Source organism: Diadema antillarum, unplaced genomic scaffold, assembly GCF_040938485.1.
Source record: "Diadema antillarum isolate AM-2024a unplaced genomic scaffold, OU_Dant_1.0 seq00000197_RagTag, whole genome shotgun sequence".
NCBI classification, from domain to species: Eukaryota; Metazoa; Echinodermata; class Echinoidea; order Diadematoida; family Diadematidae; genus Diadema; species Diadema antillarum.
Window position 1 is genome coordinate 84,518 of NW_027271259.1, and position 20,007 is coordinate 104,524.

The 20,007-nt window shown below is 39.8% G+C and overlaps 1 protein-coding gene across 1 annotated transcript; it reads left to right on the top strand.

The window, feature by feature from the left end:
- Window positions 1–1,219: 1,219 nt before the first annotated feature.
- Window positions 1,220–18,853, top strand: LOC139728753 (microtubule nucleation factor SSNA1-like). The gene is made up of 3 exons (XM_071639695.1): window positions 1,220–1,271; window positions 17,285–17,484; window positions 18,461–18,853. The coding sequence occupies exons 1-3, from the start codon at window positions 1,220–1,222 to the stop codon at window positions 18,563–18,565; spliced, it is 357 nt and encodes a 118-aa protein (XP_071495796.1). The 3' UTR covers window positions 18,566–18,853.
- The last annotated feature ends 1,154 nt before the right edge of the window (window positions 18,854–20,007 follow it).

Sequence of the window (20,007 nt, forward strand, 5' to 3'; positions counted from 1 at the left end):
AATCTTCAGTCTATTGAAGGAGGCAGACTTAATCAGAAGAAGAAGAAGAAGAAGACTTACAGTTTTAACCAGAAACTCGAAATTAGGCAGAGTGCTTTTTTCCCATGTATTTTGGATTTTAAAAAATGTAAACAAGAGAAAGCAAAAATGAGGCAAGAAGTCGTTTAGTGGATGTAATGTTGAGGGAGGATCAATACAGTCATACTGTTTTAGGTCTCCAAGAATCAGGACTCGAAAATGTCACAATTGCTTGAGCGATTTAATCACCACACAAGCATGTACTCATTGAAAAACTGAATAAGTGATGTCATTTTACAGAATATATAGTAGCCCTAAGTACTGTTGAGTGCCAGACATACCAACATTCTGGAATAGTTGAAAATGCATAATAATCCTTGGAGTCCCTCAGTTTAAGTAGTAGTCCACTGAGTTTGACCATTACGTTGTTGATCCTAACATCCGAAATAGGGAATCGAGACTGTACTAATGAGTGTGTAAAAATATTACGCTAAACACCTGAGACTGGATAATGATTTGGGAGTTGCTTTTTATTTGTGAAACAAACTGTACCCCATATTTATTTGTAAATGCCTTCTGTAACTAGACGCTCTTGGCCTGTACTTCCACACATAGGCCTATCTTTTATGTGGACAGACAATATTCAAACAAACTTTTATTATAAAATCTTGTGAATGACAATAAAGATAGTGCATAAAATTTCATCACGAGTATTTGGTGTGAAGAAATGAATCCCGAAAATGAATTCATTATAGGAGCCTACAGTGCGGGTAAAGTCCTACTCTGAAAACCCTATTAACCCCAACACTGAAAGCCCTTAACTGTAACCGTGTCCGTTGATCAAAGAGCTTTTGGTGCATGTTGAGTGATTAGGTTCTTTAAAAGGAAAAAAAAATTAATTGCTTTTATTCCAGAATTATAGATGGGCTTTACGACTTAACTCTCTGTATATATACTGCACCGAATTCAGAATTTACTTGAGCTTTCTATTTGACTACAGTAATGTACTATTAAATCTTAAATGGGTCGATGTGTCGAAGGTAGGTGGCCTACTGCTACCAACGGTTGTCCTGTATGAGGGTCGAATTAGATCGGTATCCAAAACACAGCAACGGCGCTATCGCTAAATTCGCTATCCGCTAACAAACGAACCGAAAAGTGGAAAAGGACGTATCAAGAGGAGAAGTGAGATTAGATAAAGATGACCCATCAGGCAGCTGCTCTCCAGAGTTATAATAACGAACTTGTAAAGTGTGAGTATGCCCATGTGCACACATTCTCTATCTAAAGCCACATTTGAATCGTAGCTGTTTCGTTTGCGTTCGTGGCCGTGGTAAGCCGAGCCGAGCTCTGTTTACCCTGTGTATTTCGTGGTCCCATATATTGATAATTGTGTATGTGCTGTTTGGTTGACAGGGGTAGCACACTGTCACTGTCACTGGTGCTGGTCAGTTCGGGAAACCCACTCACAAGGGGGGCCCCTCCTTATAAGTAACCCGTCCCCCTTATAAGTAACCCCGTCCCCCTTATAAGTAACCCCCGGGGCACCCCTTATAAGGAGTCTCCACGCTTTTTTGCAATGCAACGCGAAAATGAAAGGACTGCGGCAATTCGCTTGATTATGTCCATAAAGCTTCACAAGTTTCCTAGTTACTCACGAAATTGAGCAAAATCGGTTCGAGGCATCATATCTAAAATCATGGATTTAAATGCGATGAGTACGTACTCAGTCGCCACGTCTGCACTCAAGCATTGCCGCGCCGCCGCGCCTGGCGACACTCACGCCAGTAATCGCTCGCATTTCAGCATTCGCATGGGTCGTTTGACATCGCATTTAAATCCATGATTTTAGATATGATGCCTCGAACCGATTTTGCTCAAATTTCGTGAGTAACTAGGAAACTTGTGAAGCTTTATGGACATAATCAAGCGAATTGCCGCAGTCCTTTCATTTTCGCGTTGCATTGCAAAAAAGCGTAAAGACTCCTTATAAGGGGTGCCCCGGGGGTTACTTATAAGGGGGACGGGGTTACTTATAATGCACTTGTCAATGTAATGACGCACCCCACTACCCCCGGACATGGGTGCGTCATGGTCATTTTTTGACTGACCACACGGGGTTTTTGACGGACACCACAGTCACTTTTTTGACGGACATAACGCTGCAAGTGACGAACATCACAGTCACTTTTTTGACGGACAACACGTTGAAAGTGACGCACACCTCGGTCACTTTTTTGACGGACATCCTCGGTACATTTGACGCACCCCCGTAAATACTGAAACGATTTTTGCATACGTTTTATTCAAGCAATTTCATTTTCTTTTGGTTCGTACACATAATTTGTAAAAGTTTCGGCAAGTTTCCCTTACCATGTAAGCATCGTATTGTCATTCACCGTACATCACGCTGCTGCTACGATATTCCGTACAGTAGTATGTATTCTGTGCATGCAATCCATACATGACAATGTGTGCAGAATGCGCTGTGTGTGCGCGGCCATTGCTAGTGCGGTGGATGCATACTGCTGCAGCGCAGCAGGTAGGTACACACCACGCCACGGCATTCATATTCCCGCTCGAGTACTGCGTAACTACAGCCTAGTCGCGGTACGTAGAGATTCGCACAGCTAACAGCGTCGCGCGCGCGTCTGTCCAGCTGGCTGGTCTGGCTATAACTAGATCCCGCGAGCAGAAAATGGCATGCGGCAGGCAGTTCTTCTGCTGCCGTTTCGACAGGAAAGATTGAACTAAGTTGTTACATCGCTGAACAGTCCCTGGTTTGAGATTGAGTATGCATGATTTCATGGGTTTGTTGGAGGGAAAATGTAAGGAGAAAGGGTGGCTTTTAAATTCTGGCAAGCATTTTTTCCTCTTATTCCAAAACGCTTCCCGACTTTGATTTTCACTTGCCGCGGGAAAGCGCTCACTGTAATTTCACTCGCGGTAGCGTGCAAAAATGCGTGCAGTTTTCCATAGCCAAGTAACGTACCATGACGCACCCCTCGATTCAAAATAATGCGTGTTATTTTCCATAGTCAAGTGACGTACCATGACGCACCCCTCGGTCAAAAATTTGACGGACAAAGCTGGTAAAATGACAAACACCTGGGTCACAAATTTGACGGACCAAACGAGGAAATGACGCACCCATGTCCGGGGGTAGTGGGGTGAGTCATTACATTGACAAGTGCATAAGGGGGATGGGTTACTTATAAGGAGGGGCCCCCCCCCCCCTTGTGAGTGGGTTTCCCGAACTGTGGTAGTGGTGCCGCTGGTGGTATGGTGCATGGTGGTCGTACCCTGTTATTTACCTTGATTTACCTTGATGTTGGGCATAAAGTATACTGGACTTATTTGCCCCTCTGCATCCTCTGGAAACTTGCTGCAATTGTTATTTGCTCTACTATTCGCATGCGTAGGGCAGGGGCATCATGGGAATATAGTATCCGGGTCATAACAGTTGAACTGATGTTTCCATGACTTTTCCAGATTTGATTTGAAGGTATTGATGCTGCTGCTATTGATGACTTCAGATGGTAGGCTGTTCCATAAGTTAACTACTCGGTGTGAGAAATTCCTTTGTCTTATATTTGAGTTTGCGTACGGTTTTCTGAGCTTGAGTGAGTGACCTCTTGTCCTGGAATGTGTATACTGCTGGAAGAAATCTGAGCTATGCAGGTCGTCTAGGCCATTCAGGATCTTATATGTCTGGATCATATCTGCTCTGTGTCTTCTATATGACAATGTTGGGAGACCCAGTCTCCTCAGTCGTTCTGTGTAGCTCAGATCTCTCAGACCAGGTAGCAGCTTTGTTGCTCTTCTCTGTACTTTTTCCAGTTTGTCAATGTCCCTCTTTTTTAGGCATGGAAGCCATACACTACTGCAATATTCCAGGGATGGTCGAATGATTGACTTGTATAATTGAACTAAACCTCTAGCATCCATATTAGAAAAGGACCTCCTGATTAATCCCAACAGTCTATTTGCCTTGGCGCATACTCTGTTGACATGGTTAGAGAATTGCAGGCTGCTGTCGAATATTACTCCAAGGTCGTTCTCATGAATAACTGTCAAAAGTTCAGATGTATCGTCAGGGTTTAGGTAATAACTCAATCCAGGATTTCTCTTTCCAAAATACATTACTTTACATTTCTTTTGATTGAAGGATAACTGCCAGTCTTTGGCCCATGTTGTGAGTTTATACAGATCCTCCTGCAGATTGTTATTATCAGACTCTTCATGTCGTGCAGCATACAATTTGGTGTCATCGGCGAACAATTTAACTGTGGAATTTGTAGATATAATCTCAGGTAGGTCGTTAATGAATATGATAAATAATATTGGGCCTAAAACACTTCCCTGGGGAATTCCACTGGTTACTGTACTTTCTTGTGAACTGGCTCCTTCTACTACTACTCGTTGAGTGCGTTCAAGGAGAAATGCTTTGATCCAGTTCCAAATTTTCCCTCTGATTCCATATCCATAAATTTTCTTGAGTAGTCTTGTATGTGGTACACTGTCAAAAGCCTTGCGATAGTCTAAATAAATACAGTCGACTATGTCTTTAACATCAAGAGCAGCACTCCAGTCATTTGTTACTTCAAGTAGTTGTGTGGCGCAGGATCTGCCTCTTCTGAATCCATGTTGATGAAGTGTTAACAAATCGTCGTTTTCAAGATGAGCCATTATTGCATCCCTTATGAGTGTTTCCATTATTTTACAGACAGCACTGGTAAGACTCACAGGTCGATAATTCTCTGCTTCACATTTTGGACCTTTCTTATGAATTGGGACCACGTTAGCAGATTTCCACATTACTGGTACCTGGCCTGCATTTAATGATGTATTAAAAATATCTGTCAATACTGGCGCTACGGCCTCTTGTAATTCCTTCAGTATCCTAACGTGAACTTCATCTGGTCCGGGAGACTTGTCGTAATCCAGATTTCGGATAACCTTCAGTACATCTGAGACGTCTACTTCCATATCGTCTAAAGGTTCTGTGAAGAGTCTGTCACAAAAATCTGGAACATCATGAATATCTTCCCTGGTAAAAACTGAACTAAAGTAGTCATTTAACACTTGTGACTTTTCTTCATTACCTTCCGCTAGCGTACCATCATCTCTTTTTAAAGCAGGGATGCTTGACTTAGACTTTGTCTTACTATGAATGTTATTGTTGTGGTCTTGAACAGCCGCAATGCTGGCAGCAGCTGGCAGAACCACGCATCTAATTTATGTTACATTGTGCAGTCATAGTTACACCATATGATGATACAGTGCTAAATTGAGAATGCATTTCGTGTAAAATTTGGATCTAGTAAAATGTAGAAATAGAGTAACTGCGTCTGTAAGCGGCCGTGCAGCCGTTCGCGGCAGGTACAACATACACGGTAATATACCGCTAAACACTGCATTGCACTGTTACATGCACACTACACATATACTAACACACTAGCAATCAACAAAAACCAAGCGATAAAATGGGCACGATCTCTGACGAAAGTGAAATTTTCTCACCTAAATGACAACATATCGCATCCAAAATGAAATTTTCGGTACTTCTTAACATAACAGTTAAGAAACAATGGTCCAAGAAACTTGATTTTTTATTGTGTTCTCGATGTTCATGGATTTTGAAAACATATCCTCACGTAAAATAGAACTTTCGCGAGCCGATGTGGGCCGCCATTTTTTTCGGAAAGTGGATGTAACCATCGAAAGAAAATGAGAAAAACATGAGAAAGACATCAACAACACCGCCAGAATTGCGATCTTGTTTGCGGCCAATGCATGTGCGCCCGCTATTTTCACGTGCTTTCGCAATGGGAATTGGCGCTTACGCAATGTTCGCGAGACATGTGAAGGCGTTCACCTAAAGATCGCGGAGCACGCGCGTATTGCATAGGGATTGTACATCGTGCCGCAAGCAGAAATACTACGTCGCATATCGCCCTTATCGGCGAAAATTGTGCCAGGTTTTGCCCTGGTAAATCATGAAAACTGCGTTGGTCAATGGTAAATTTCTTTTATGAAAACAATTGCGTTAATGAATAATCTTGTCTATGATATATGAAATGGTTGAAAATAATTTGCCTGATTTGTTTACAAGTTGGAAAAACCCTTAACAATGCTTAAACTGCCGCAAACGGGATATTTCACTCTATGTGTAAATTCAAATTCAATTCAATTCAATAGAACATTTATTTCCAGATCAATTTGTGTAACAGCAGTAACAATTCAGTAATGACAAACTGGAGGTGGCAACTCAGTAAGCACAGCTTGAAGTGAGTGCACCTTTAACATTTGAAAATGTAGTTGAATCTGATTGAAACATAGCTAAAAAGACATTTTTTTTTTTTAAATATACATATTGTACATATTTACAAGACGAAGTACAGATACACAAGAGACTAAAGCTAGGGATGCAGGAGGGAAAACAGATAGGAAGAAGGAAAAAGAGAAAGAAAAGAAAAGAGAAAAAAGAAAAAAATACATTAAGGAGAGGTAAAGAGAACCTAAAACACACACTTGTAATAGGGCAAGTCCAAGATATCGCGCACCTTACGTATGGGACATTCAGAGATTTCAAACCTCTGAAAAGTAATGAAGGAGCACTTGGATTTTACTGTTTATCATCAGGAGGACTGGCAGCCCTGAGAAGAATATTGTGTTTAAGTTTGATGTCATTTGACCTTGGGTTAATTATTTTATTAAGAAAAATATGGCAACTTACGTATGGGACCAGAGAAAAACTGGATTTTTCAAAATAAAGTTTGAATTGAAAATTCTCTGAAAGTACCTTACTGATCAAGTTCTGTTTAGAAGTGAAGAAAGGTACAATACTGAAGTATCTTTCAGCAAAGTTTCACTGCAAAAGAATGGCGCATATTTTCATGAAGTTGGTTTAATTAGCGAAAGTACACCTTACGTATGGGACATGGCTGAACTTACGTATGGGACATTTGTCTTTAGTGCACAAGTGTATTCATGGGAATGACTTTAAATTCCCCATAGTGTCATATTCAGTTCCACAAATCATACTACAACATGTAACAAATGAAATAGACTTCTAAGTGGGTACTTTCCCGGTTCAGATACCTAACAAAAGCTAAAATAAGACAAATAAAAGTAATTATTAATTTACAATTAAATGTCTTAGTGTGGATTCCGTCATGCATTAACACTGTCCTCATGATGTCTACACATACAGATACAGTATACTGACACTCTATTTCTAGCCCATTTGTAATACTCTGGTCAATATTTTTTATCAAATGAAAAAAAAAAATGTGCGAATTCTAGCTTATGACCTTGATGTAGCATACATGCACATGTACCATGACTAATTTGTAGTCTTGATAATTTCAACTGTAAAATCAAGTGTCATGTACAGTGTAATTTGCAAATACATTTTGAAGTGGGTACTTTCAGTAGTTTTAGGCTTACCTTGCAAGTTGTCTAAGCTTTCATAGAGCTTTGTAATTATTTGAAATGCAGCACAAAACACAACAACAACAAGAGTAATTAATTTTGCTCTGTAATCATCATGTTTTGCCATGTGAATTTTAGCTTCTGCAAAATCAATCCAATTTTAATGAAACTTTTAGAGTTTAAAAGCCGTGGTAGAACAAGGAGATAGAAGAATGTATGTGCCAACGCTGGCTTTTTTTTTTTTCAAATTGCTTGGCTTCAGGTCTATGAAACCAAAGACAACAAAATTTGTGGTTGTACTTTGTACATACATGCTTGTGTAGTGATACAGGAAAGATTATCATTTGTACATTTACATCTTAAGAGAAAAATGTAATTCTAGATTTGAAACACTCAAGTAACTCACTGATCTGAAACTTACAAGTTTGATAAATTCTAATAACCTAATTTGATCATACACTACGAGTTTGCAATGCTTGTTGATAATTGTGTAGATGTGGGGTACAAAGTAAGTAGGAGTTGATTAAGGTGTCTCAGAGCACATCTGTCTCTTCAAACACAATATAGAAAAGAAAATTGAATTCCCTATTTGTTTGTGTAATTTGTGTTATTAGCACTCCAACCACAGAACCAGTATTGATATTGTGGTTCATGGCAAATGTAAACTATAGTCTTCATTTTACAGGATTTTCAGAAATCATGTTCATGACCTTGATAAGTCATGACATATTCTGAGGGTGTGCAGTTGAAATATTAAACATCATATCAAAATAAAAAGTATTCTTGTAGGGTTTTTCCTTTGCTATCAACTCAAGTAATGACAAAGTTACCTGCTGTCACCTCAAGTGATTTTTCTTTTCAGTAAGACCTGTAATGTTGTCATTGATGAGCACCACAAGCACAATTGTTTTGATTTCCCTTTTTAGGCTGTACAGCCTGTAGTACATGCTGAACAGTGTACTGCACCTAAAATGACACTTAGAGAATCCCATTCTCTAGGACAAAGTCATTTTGTAGAGAGGTAAAGTTGAAAATGATAACTGAATTAAGAAAATGTCCAATATCAAAATGTTAAAAGGAGGAATGTTAATTGAAGACCAGCTGCACAGCCTGTAATGAAAATAAGAAAATACAAGTATAAATGAATATTCTTTATTTTCCTTTCTTAGTTATAGAATCCTATACTATAATACTCGAAGTTGTTGTTGTTGTCGCGGCCTTATGTATTTCCTGTTTTATTTCGGCGTTGCTGGTTTGTCTATCTCCTCCCGAGCCGTCGGCTCCGGGCAGCTGCGACCGGTGCCGTCGGCCGCAGGAGAGTATCCTACATCGAATGGCGTGGGTTTCGTCCCCTCTCCGCCTCCGTGTCGACGTCGAGGACGAAAAAGAAAAATTAATTAGCAACATGCATAATGCATTTTTGTGCGTGACGAAAGAGCCGAGCGTTTCAATATTCACGGCACCTGCGCTGGCCTCCTGCTTTCTCGATCTTCCATCTTTTAGCTTGCAGAGACACTGGGAAATACTAAAGATGATGGTGCAGCGAAATCTCTGACATCTTCCGGCGGACGCGCACGCACACACACAATGTACCTCGCAGAACTCTACACACTCTACACTGTGTGTATAGTTCTGTGATGTACCTTTGCCTCCGCCTGTTACGTGTACTGAATGTATTGACGATGGTTACACGAATCTGTGTGTGCGTCATGATATGGACTGCAAGGGCATTTACGTACAGTTCGCCATTATTGGCGTCCCCAAATGAAAACAACGAACGTTGGTTATGTAATTGTATTTTGCACAACTGCAGAATACTATATGCAGCTCAGGTACGTGATTTAGTTTGCTCGCCGTTTGCTCTCAAGTCCGATGTCATTGTACGCAGACTGTTTAACAGTTTAGGACGCGGCTAAATATATTTGCCGATCGTACCCTTCCATATCAGATTACACGCGCAGCTGTGTCCATTCGTTTACTGCAGAGCTGCTGTAATCATACATATTCATAAGATGAGCGGACGTAGAGGAAAACCTCGCTTTGCCGACCGCCTATTTTTAAAATTGCAAGTGGAAATAGAATGTGTGGTTCTATGGTCTATCAAACCAAGTTTTGGTGACAAAAAAAAGAGGGAGCAAATGAAGACGAATGCAGTGATGTATATGTTCTTCTTTCTTCCATAACATGGGAAAAATATTAAAGAAAAAAATACGAGGTCGTGAGACCCTACTCCCACGGGTGCCTATTAAACCTGATGACTATGATCTCCCCCTCCCCAAATAATAACAATGATAATAATAATAATAATAATAATAATAATAATAATAATAATAATGATAATAATAGGCTAATAATAGTAATAATAAGGATACTGATAATAATAATATAATAATAACTATAATAGGAGCAATAATTGTAGGCCTAATATTGATTATGATAATGTACAGTCTGAAGCAGATGTAGTTCTATGTGATATATCAAGCCAAGTTTTGGTGATTAAAAACAAAAAGGAGGGAGCAAAATTATGAAGACGAAAATATCTTATTTTTCTCTCATAACGTGGGGAAAAGAAACATGAAAAAAAAAAACACACAAAACAAACCGAGGCCTTGAGACCAGCCGTGGATTCCCGCGGGTGCCCGCGTGGATGCAAGAGCAGGGGGTAATCAAAGTCATAGTGTTAATATCTTCCCGTTTCGACGGGAACAACCTGTGGGCAGAACTTTCGGGGAATCTCATTTGCGTTTTTGGTAATTTTTCCCTGAATGTTTTTGTTTTTTGCCCTGCGGAGGTGGAAATGTGTGTGTGCGTGAGGGGGGAGGGGTGAGGGGCAACAAGACAACTGTTGGACTTCAACGGGTGCAAATAACCCCTCGAAACTCAAGTTCTATAATAAAAGCAAGTAGTGGCGGGAATGATCCCTACCAATGGACCGGATCGCCGGGCATATACTACAAAAATGTATCATAAAATTTCTGGGTGGTCATTTAGAAGACAGCACAATTAACGAAAGAATGAGAAGACTTTTCTTTTTATTTCTTCAATAAAAATGTGCAAAATCGTATTATGAGAGAAAAAAAATAAAACCCCTCAGACCCGTGGATTTCCACGGGTGCTGCTAGTCCTATACTATAATACTCGAAGTTGTTGTTGTTGTCGCGGCCTTATGTATTTCCTGTTTTATTTCGGCGTTGCTGGTTTCTCTATCTCCTCCCGAGCCGTCGGCTCCGGGCAGTTGCGACCGGTGCCGTCGGCCGCAGGAGAGTATCCTACATCGAATGGCGCGGGTTTCGTCCCCTCTCCGCCTCCGTGTCGACGTCGAGGACGAAAAAGAAAAATTAATTAGCTACATGCATAATGCATTTTTGTGCGTGACGAAAGAGCCGAGCGTTTCAATATTCACGGAACCTGCGCTGGCCTCCTGCTTTCTCGATCTTCCATCTTTTAGCTTGCAGAGACACTGGGGGGGATACTAAAGATGATGGTGCAGCGAAATCTCTGACATCTTCCGGCGGACGCGCACGCACACACACAATGTACCTCGCAGAACTCTATACACACTCTACACTGTGTGTATAGTTCTGTGATGTACCTTTGCCTCCGCCTGTTACGTGTACTGAATGTATTGACGATGGTTACACGAATCTGTGTGTGCGTGATATGGACTACAAGGGCATTTACGTACAGTTCGCCATTATTGGCGTCCCCAAATGAAAACAACGAACGTTGGTTATGTAATTGTATTTTGCACAACTGCAGAATAATGTTATGCAGCTCAGGTACGTCATTTAGTTTGCTCGCCGTTTGCTCTCAAGTCCGGTGTCATTGTACGCAGACTGTTTAGGACGCGGCTAAATATATTTGCCGACGTACCCTTACATATCAGATTACACGCGCAGCTGTGTCCATTCGTTTACTGCAGAGCTGCTGTAGTCATACATATTCATAAGATGAGCGGACGTAGAGGAAAACCTCGCTTTGCCGACCGCCTATTTTTAAAATTGCAAGTGGAAATAGAATGTGTGGTTCTATGGTCTATCAAACCAGGGAGGTGAGAGCCAAGTTTTGGTGACAAAAAAAAAAAAGAGGGAGCAAATGAGGACGAATGCAGTGATGTATATATTCTTCTTTCTTCCATAACATGGGAAAAATATTAAAGAAAAAAAAATACGAGGTCGTGAGAACCTACTCCCACGGGTGCCTATTAAACCTGATGACTATGATCTCCCCCTCCCCAAATAATAACAATGATGATAATAATAATAATAATGATAATAATGATAAGGATAATGATAGTAATGATATAATAATAACAATAATAGGAGCAATAATTGTAGGCCTAATATTAATTATGATAATGTACAATCTGAAGCAGATGAAGTTCTATATTAATATGATATATCAAGCCAAGTTTTGGTGATTAAAAACAAAAAGGAGGGAGCAAAATTATGAAGACGAAAATATCTTATTTTTCTCTCATAACGTGGGGAAAAGAAACATGAAAAAAAACAACACAAAACAAACCGAGGCCTTGAGACCAGCCGTGGATTCCCGCGGGTGCCCGCGTGGATGCAAGAGCAGGGGGTAATCAAAGTCATAGTGTTAATATCTTCCCGTTTCGACGGGAACAACCTGTGGGCAGAACTTTCGGGGAATCTCATTTGCGTTTTTGGTAATTTTTCCCTGAATGTTTTTGTTTTTTGCCCTGCGGAGGTGGAAGTGTGTGTGTGCGTGAGGGTGGGGGAGGGGTGAGGGGCAACAAGACAACTGTTGGACTTCAACGGGTGCAAATAACCCCTCGAAACTCAAGTTCTATAATAAAAGCAAGTAGTGGCGGGAATGATCCCTACCAATGGACCGGATCGCCTGGCATATACTACAAAAATGTATTATAAAATTTCTGGGAAGGGTGGTCATTTAGAAGACAGCACAATTAACGAAAGAATGAGAAGACTTTTCTTTTTATTTCTTCAATAAAAATGTGCAAAATCGTATTATGAGAAAAAAAATAAATCCCCTCAGACCCGTGGATTTCCACGGGTGCTGCTAGTCCTATACTATAATACTCGAAGTTGTTGTTGTTGTCGCGGCCTTATGTATTTCCTGTTTTATTTCGGTGTTGCTGGTTTCTCTATCTCCTCCCGAGCCGTCGGCTCCGGGCAGTTGCGACCGGTGCCGTCGGCCGCAGGAGAGTATCCTGCATCGAATGGCGCGGGTTTCGTCCCCTCTCCGCCTCCGTGTCGACGTCGAGGACGAAAAAGAAAAATTAATTAGCTACATGCATAATGCATTTTTGTGCGTGACGAAAGAGCCGAGCGTTTCAATATTCACGGAACCTCCGCTGGCCTCCTGCTTTCTCGATCTTCCATCTTTTAGCTTGCAGAGACACTGGGGGATACTAAAGATGATGGTGCAGCGAAATCTCTGACATCTTCCGACGGACGCGCACGCACACACACAATGTACCTCGCAGAACTCTATACACACTCTACACTGTGTGTATATAGTTCTGTGATGTACCAGGGAGGTGGAACCACCTCCCTGGATGTACCTTTGCCTCCGCCTGTTACGTGTACTGAATGTATTGACGATGGTTACACGAATCTGTGTGTGCGTGATATGGACTACAAGGGCATTTACGTACAGTTCGCCATTATTGGCGTCCCCAAAATGAAAACAACGAACGTTGGTTATGTAATTGTATTTTGCACAACTGCAGAATACTATATGCAGCTCAGGTACGTCATTTAGTTTGCTCGCCGTTTGCTCTCAAGTCCGGTGTCATTGTACGCAGACTGTTTAGAACGCGGCTAAATATATTTGCCGATCGTACCCTTACATATCAGATTACACGCGCAGCTGTGTCCATTCGTTTAATGCAGAGCTGCTGTAATCATACATATTCATAAGATGAGCGGACGTAGAGGAAAACCTCGCTTTGCCGACCGCCTATTTTTAAAATTGCAAGTGGAAATAGAATGTGTGGTTCTATGGTCTATCAAACCAAGTTTTGGTGACAAAAAAAGAGGGAGCAAATGAAGACGAATGCAGTGATGTATATATTCTTCTTTCTTCCATAACATGGGAAAAATATTAAAGAAAAAAAATACGAGGTCGTGAGAACCTACTCCCACGGGTGCTTATTAAACCTGATGACTATGATCTCCCCCTCCCCAAATAATAACAATGATGATGATAATAATAATAATAATAATAATAATAATAATAATGATAAGGATAATGATAATAATGATATAATAATAACAATAATAGGAGCAATAATTGTAGGCCAAATATTGATTATGATAATGTACAATCTGAAGCAGATGTAGTTCTATATTGATATGATATATCAAGCCAAGTTTTGGTGATTAAAAACAAAAAGGAGGGAGCAAAATTATGAAGACGAAAATATCTTATTTTTCTCTCATAACGTGGGGAAAAGAAACATGAAAAAAAAACACAAAACAAACCGAGGCCTTGAGACCAGCCGTGGATTCCCGCGGGTGCCCGCGTGGATGCAAGAGCAGGGGGTAATCAAAGTCATAGTGTTAATATCTTCCCGTTTCGACGGGAACAACCTGTGGGCAGAACTTTCGGTGAATCTCATTTGCGTTTTTGGTAATTTTTCCCTGAATGTTTTTGTTTTTTGCCCTGCGGAGGTGGAAATGTGTGTGTGCGTGAGGGGGGGGGGAGGGATGAGGGGCAACAAGACAACTGTTGGACTTCAACGGGTGCAAATAACCCCTCGAAACTCAAGTTCTATAATAAAAGCAAGTAGTGGCGGGAATGATCCCTACCAATGGACCGGATCGCCTGGCATATACTACAAAAATGTATTATAAAATTTCTGGGAAGGGTGGTCATTTAGAAAACAGCACAATTAACGAAAGAATGAGAAGACTTTTCTTTTTATTTCTTCAATAAAAATGTGCAAAATCGTATTATGAGAAAAAAAATAAAACCCCTCAGACCCGTGGATTTCCACGGGTGCTGCTAGTGACTCAATAATGCTATTCTTACACTCTCCCTGAGGTCAACTAAGTAGGAGAGGTAGATATATAGACATATCCTTCAGAGTAGGTGCAAAGATAACCATTAACCAAACAAATGTAAGGATATATAGCATCCATGTCAAAAGGCGGTTTTCCCATTCACTTTGCATGTAATGTCCCATACGTAAGGCATTTGTCCCATACGTAAGCAAACTTTAATTAGTTATAAGATGAAGGACTAATTAAATTTTCACATTTAGTTTTGCTAATCTGGAGTTAAAATGAATAAATTAGAACTTCCTAAAGTATGATTGGTCAATGTTGGAAATTTTCAGAAAAAACTAAAAAAAACATACTCAAATCCTTACGTATGGGACACTTCGTTCTGGGAAAGAGCATAATTTGCATAATTAATGTGCTGACCTTGTCTTACCTATTGGAAATTATACTAGCTCATACAGGGGTCATGTCCATAAAGGAACTAAGTTAAGGACAAATTCAACTGATTTTAGATGAATATTTTTAATTTGTCCCATACGTAAGGTTTGTTTTTAATTTATGCAAATTAAGGCCATATTTCTTGCATAAATTTGCATAATTAAATATTTTCTTTGCTGGAAATATATAATTTAACTCTTTGGCTACAACATGATATCAATAACTTTTTGATTAAATCAAGATGAACTTTGAGCATCTGAGGGGACATTATCTTGGACTTGCCCAATACTAAAACAAACAAGGCAACATTGTACATACATGTACATGTATTTCATTTTAGTATAATCAAGAGAAATTTAGCAGCCCTCACTATAAACTACCTTATATGGATGAATACAACTTTTTCTTGAGTCTTATCTTAAAACAATTTTGAGATGGTGCATTTCTTATGTCTTTAGATAAATTGTTCCATTTCTTGGGGGCCATAAAACGAATATTATGTTGGTAAGACATGGTTCTGGGTCTGGGCAAATGCATTTATGACGAGGAGCGTGTATTGTAATTATGCACATTCTGATTGATATCAAACAATTGAACAAAATGGTCAGGCATAAGTTTGTTGACACACTGATATACAAAAATACATTGCTGATAGGTGGTGATATTTTTCAAAGTAAGCAGTAGGAGAGTTGTCAAATTTAAATTTACATTTTGATTTAGAACTAACTGTTAGACCTATAGAAGAGTAAAACCACCAGTTTTCGGACACTTATTAAGCTTTTCTGCAATATTTGTTCAACTCAAATAATACATACATACAAAATTATATCTGTAACAGTGTACCGGTACATGTATGTATGTCAAACTACTTTTTCTCAATATTGATTTTGTTAAATACGTCATAAAATTTCACAAAATCCCCAAATATTATCACATTGATAATTCCCCAGAATTCGGACACGCGCTATGCGCGTTCAATGTCAATTCGCATACAAGGCCGCTAAAAAATGAGCGCATACCATACCTTGCTGGCGCAAGGTTGCAGCGGGGACATTGTGGCGCCCGTTCGTGTCCGAATTCTGGTGACTCGGCGCTTGCATTCAGCCCCTGTAGATGGTCTGCATTCATTCACTGCATTGGCATGTACAGAGATTTTGTTTTTCTTTTGTGCTTTTGAGGATACCATCACACTCTGAGATGCGATATAAAGCTAAGAATCTTGCAACAGAATGGCATAATTTTTCAATTTTTAGCGCTTTTTCAGCAACCTTAATTCTTAACATGGGACCTGATTCGCGCGCTTTGGAAAAGTTGCGCCGATTCTGTGTTTTTGACGGCGAAATATGGGATTTTAAGATGGATTTTTGGAGGTGACTCGGGGCACTTTCCTGTGGTGAGTGAGTGTGCCAGTATGTGAAACAGTGTGATATGTGTATGTTGTGACAGTAGAATTTGCTGGCTTGTGATAAGTGATAAGTGTCTGGATTCTGGAGGCCGGCCGAAAACTGGGGGTCTTACTCTAATTAGATCCTACTTTTCCCTTGTTTGCTTCTGTAATCTGAAATTCAGGACTAGAAAATTACAGAGCATATGGAGTCCTGATTATGCAAATGACAAAGTTAAGATGTGAAAATGCCCACCAAGTCTTGGGACAGACCAACAGTTAGAGTAAACAACTCTGTTTGCGGCAGGGTGCCGACTGTATTTCTGGCTGGGCACCTTCATTCATCAACAAAACAGCGAATAAACATCATGTGTGCTTATTAGTCCCACTTCAGAACACAAGCAGGAGTTTAATACTCGCAAGTGTTATGGGAAGTGGCACCTTATTGGGCCTTGTCATCAATGAATGAAGCAGCCCCTGCTGCAAAATAGGCACCCTGTACAAAGTCTGCCGCAAACAGGGTATTTACTCTAGGTCTATTTCTTACAATGTAGGAAAAATTTGCTTTGGAAAGAGTTCCATACCCCAGCTATGTTAACCTACATTGTCGGAGTAGGCCTACTGTGAAGTTCACAGTAACCTAGGACACTGAGATCAATGTCATCCTAACCCTAAATCTAAACTCTCCTTATCCTAAAGCCCCCTAAATTTAATCATATCACTAGTGGAGGGGGGGGGGGTACACATGGAACTCTTGCCTTTGCTTTTCTCTCAGTCTTACTAGTGCACTTTTCTTGTGGCGCTGCAGTTGGTTATTGCAGCTTGTGAAATCTGCCACTAATTTTCAAAAGATTTTTTTTATTGATGGGTCCAGTAGTACTACATAGTAGATTGTTTACTTTCCAAGAAAAGTCAGAGACTTGGATTTGACAGGTTTCCTGAGAAATCCCTCTGGGCATTAGACACCAAATGCAGTTCCACACCAATTCGTTCCCCTCTCACCATGCTTCAGGTATTGAGGAGCTGTGTGTGAAGAGGGACGACCTCCACAAGCAGATCAAACAAGAGGAGGAGGAGAAGAACAAGATCCAGAATGACGTCCGCATCCTGACCGAGAAGCTGGCCAAGGTCAACGAGAGCCTTGCCAAGAAGATCGCCACGAGGAATGAGTACGACAAGACCATCAGCGAAACCGAGGCTGCCTACATGAAGGTGTGTAATGGCTGTCATGGTTCTCTATTGAATGTTACCATGACATTGGATTCATCCAGTCTTAGTTTACACTGTCGAGGCAGGGGTGGCACAGAATATACATGTATATATGCCATATCTATGAGCTGAACATTACCAATTTTTCACTCTTTTATCTTGAACTTTTTCTTCACTCTATTCATTTTCTTTGTTTCCTCCTCTTCTTCCTTTTTCTACACTGTACTTCTTCTTCTGCCCCCTTTACAACATAAGCCACTGTCTGTTTTGTTTTTGTATATTCGCTCTAACCTTTGTGATGATTGTTACCAACTTAAAGGGTTTGCTGTTAAATTTCACAGTGTCTATCCTAGAGAGACCCCTTTGAACCATTGTTTATGCTTTTGCTGATGTTGTTATTTTGATTACTGTAATTGTTGTTCATGTTATTATTTTTGACATCACAATAAATATCATCACTAGTGTTGTAGTCATCATCAAGATTGTGTCAAGGTTGACTGTATGTTTCTTGTCAAACTCTGTGTTCATGTTACTATTCATGTATTGCCAACTCCGTATGCCACTCAACAGTACCCAAATCACTGTGTTTGGATATAAAATAAATTCTGTGGTCATAAATTTATGAGTACAACTCTTTGCTAATTAATGCTGATAGGTCATGAAGCAATGACTATGTACAACATCTGTATGAAGTCAAACAATATAGGCCTAACTTTAACAAGGAAAATGGTGGTAACGTTCATGGTAGTAACATAAATTCAGGATTTAACAAGGTGTACATACAAATGATATGGCAGTTCTCTAATTGTGATTTTGATTTCTGTTACTGTTCATATTATATTTTTGTTATCAGTATTTATATCATTTTGAATATCATTTGAGAATTATTATCTTTGTTGCAGTCATCATCGTTATCAGGATTGCCGATATTGTTATCAAACTTATGATCAACTGTAATATATCATTGTTCATGTTTCAGATTATCGAGAGCTCCCATTCCCTCCTCAACGTCCTTCAGAAAGAGGCGGCAGTCCTGAAGGACAAAGGAGTGCCCGGATTCACCAACGTGTCGTCCACAACATGATTGGATCCTTTGCATCAAAACCTCATCTATCTTTCTACTGTATGTGCTTGTGTATATATGAATATAGGCTGTTCATACTTTGTTGTAGATACTGAATAAAGTGTACATTTTATACAGAATTTTATCGATTAATGTGGGGATATCGTCTGTCTAAGCAGCTTCATGTGTGCCTTGATTTCATTGGTCCCATATTATGATAAAGTGCATTGAAAAATTCATCATGAGCAGCAAGACGTACAGTGTGTTCTGTCATTAAAGCCCAGTGTTGAGATACTTTTTTGAGTATGGAAATTAGAATTATGGAAAGTGGGAACCCCCCCCCCCAAAAAAAAAAAAAAAAAAAAAGAACATCAGTTAAGGAATTTATATCCTGTAATAATAAAGTAGCCACCATTTTTTCACAAAATGGTAAAACTCTTGAAAGATTATCAAACTTCAATGTCAACAAGGTTCCTCCAGTAATTTTGTAGAGTATGAATACTTTTTTTTTTCAGTTTGTAAAAAAAGTGATGAGATGATTTTGACAGCAGGTCACAAATATTATTTTAAAAGGATAATGTACCTCTTGGGTGGATGTTACATGGTGTTAAGAGTATCAAAACATTGGCAATAGATATCCAACCAATGATACAGTATTATCAGTATGATCAATCATCAATGATAATCGATGATTGAAAATGCTTCATTAATGGATCCAACCTGAAAAGTAGCCCCAGAGCACTGTACAGTGTTTGTCATGATTACCTGATTGATATTGCATGCATAATCCTCCACAATTGTTTTCTATAGAAAACATTCTTGGGTGCAAATCTTCTTCAAAGAAGTACAGATAAACTCCATATTCTTAGTTTTGTTTTCTTTTTTCTTTTTATTTTCTTTTGTTCATACAGCTACTGAAAGTGTCTAAGCAAGTGAATCTATGTTACAGTGACAAGACAGCTACAACTATTTTGCATTCCTATGTGACATTCTTTGTGATCATTACTGGCCTTCAAATTGTAATTTGTAATACTGAGCTGATTTCTCTCAATTTGTTGCCAGTAGTTGTGATTTGAGGGCTTAATTCACAAGATTTCTAATATGGTTATCCAATAATCAGGTGATTAGAGTATGGCATTTGTGACCTTCCCCCCCCCCCCTCCTTATTCTTACTTTCCATTGTCCGAGGCCTTTATGCAACCACAGTTGTTTTCTTGCAAGTGTGTTTGCGTGATATATATCGTTTGATTGTCCAGTAGTTGTGCATTAATTACAGGGAACCTTGTTATAGGGAGCTGCTTGGAACCATGGAAATTTCCTGGCTATGTCTTGTAATTCGTTATATTAGGGATAAAAACAAAAACAATATTAACCCATTGAGGACGGGCTGATTTTGCTATATTAGACGCATTTCCCAGAGACACCTGCCCGAGTATTCCTGGGACTCGTCGTCAACGAGTCGG

Excerpts from the sequence above, each read along its gene's own strand:
- LOC139728753 (XM_071639695.1), top strand. The coding sequence starts at position 1,220 with ATGACCCATCAGGCAGCTGCTCTCCAGAGTTATAATAACGAACTTGTA. Across the intron at positions 1,272-17,284 it reads TAATAACGAACTTGTAAAGT|GTATTGAGGAGCTGTGTGTG; the intron begins GTGAGTATGCCC and ends ACCATGCTTCAG. Across the intron at positions 17,485-18,460 it reads CCGAGGCTGCCTACATGAAG|ATTATCGAGAGCTCCCATTC; the intron begins GTGTGTAATGGC and ends TTCATGTTTCAG.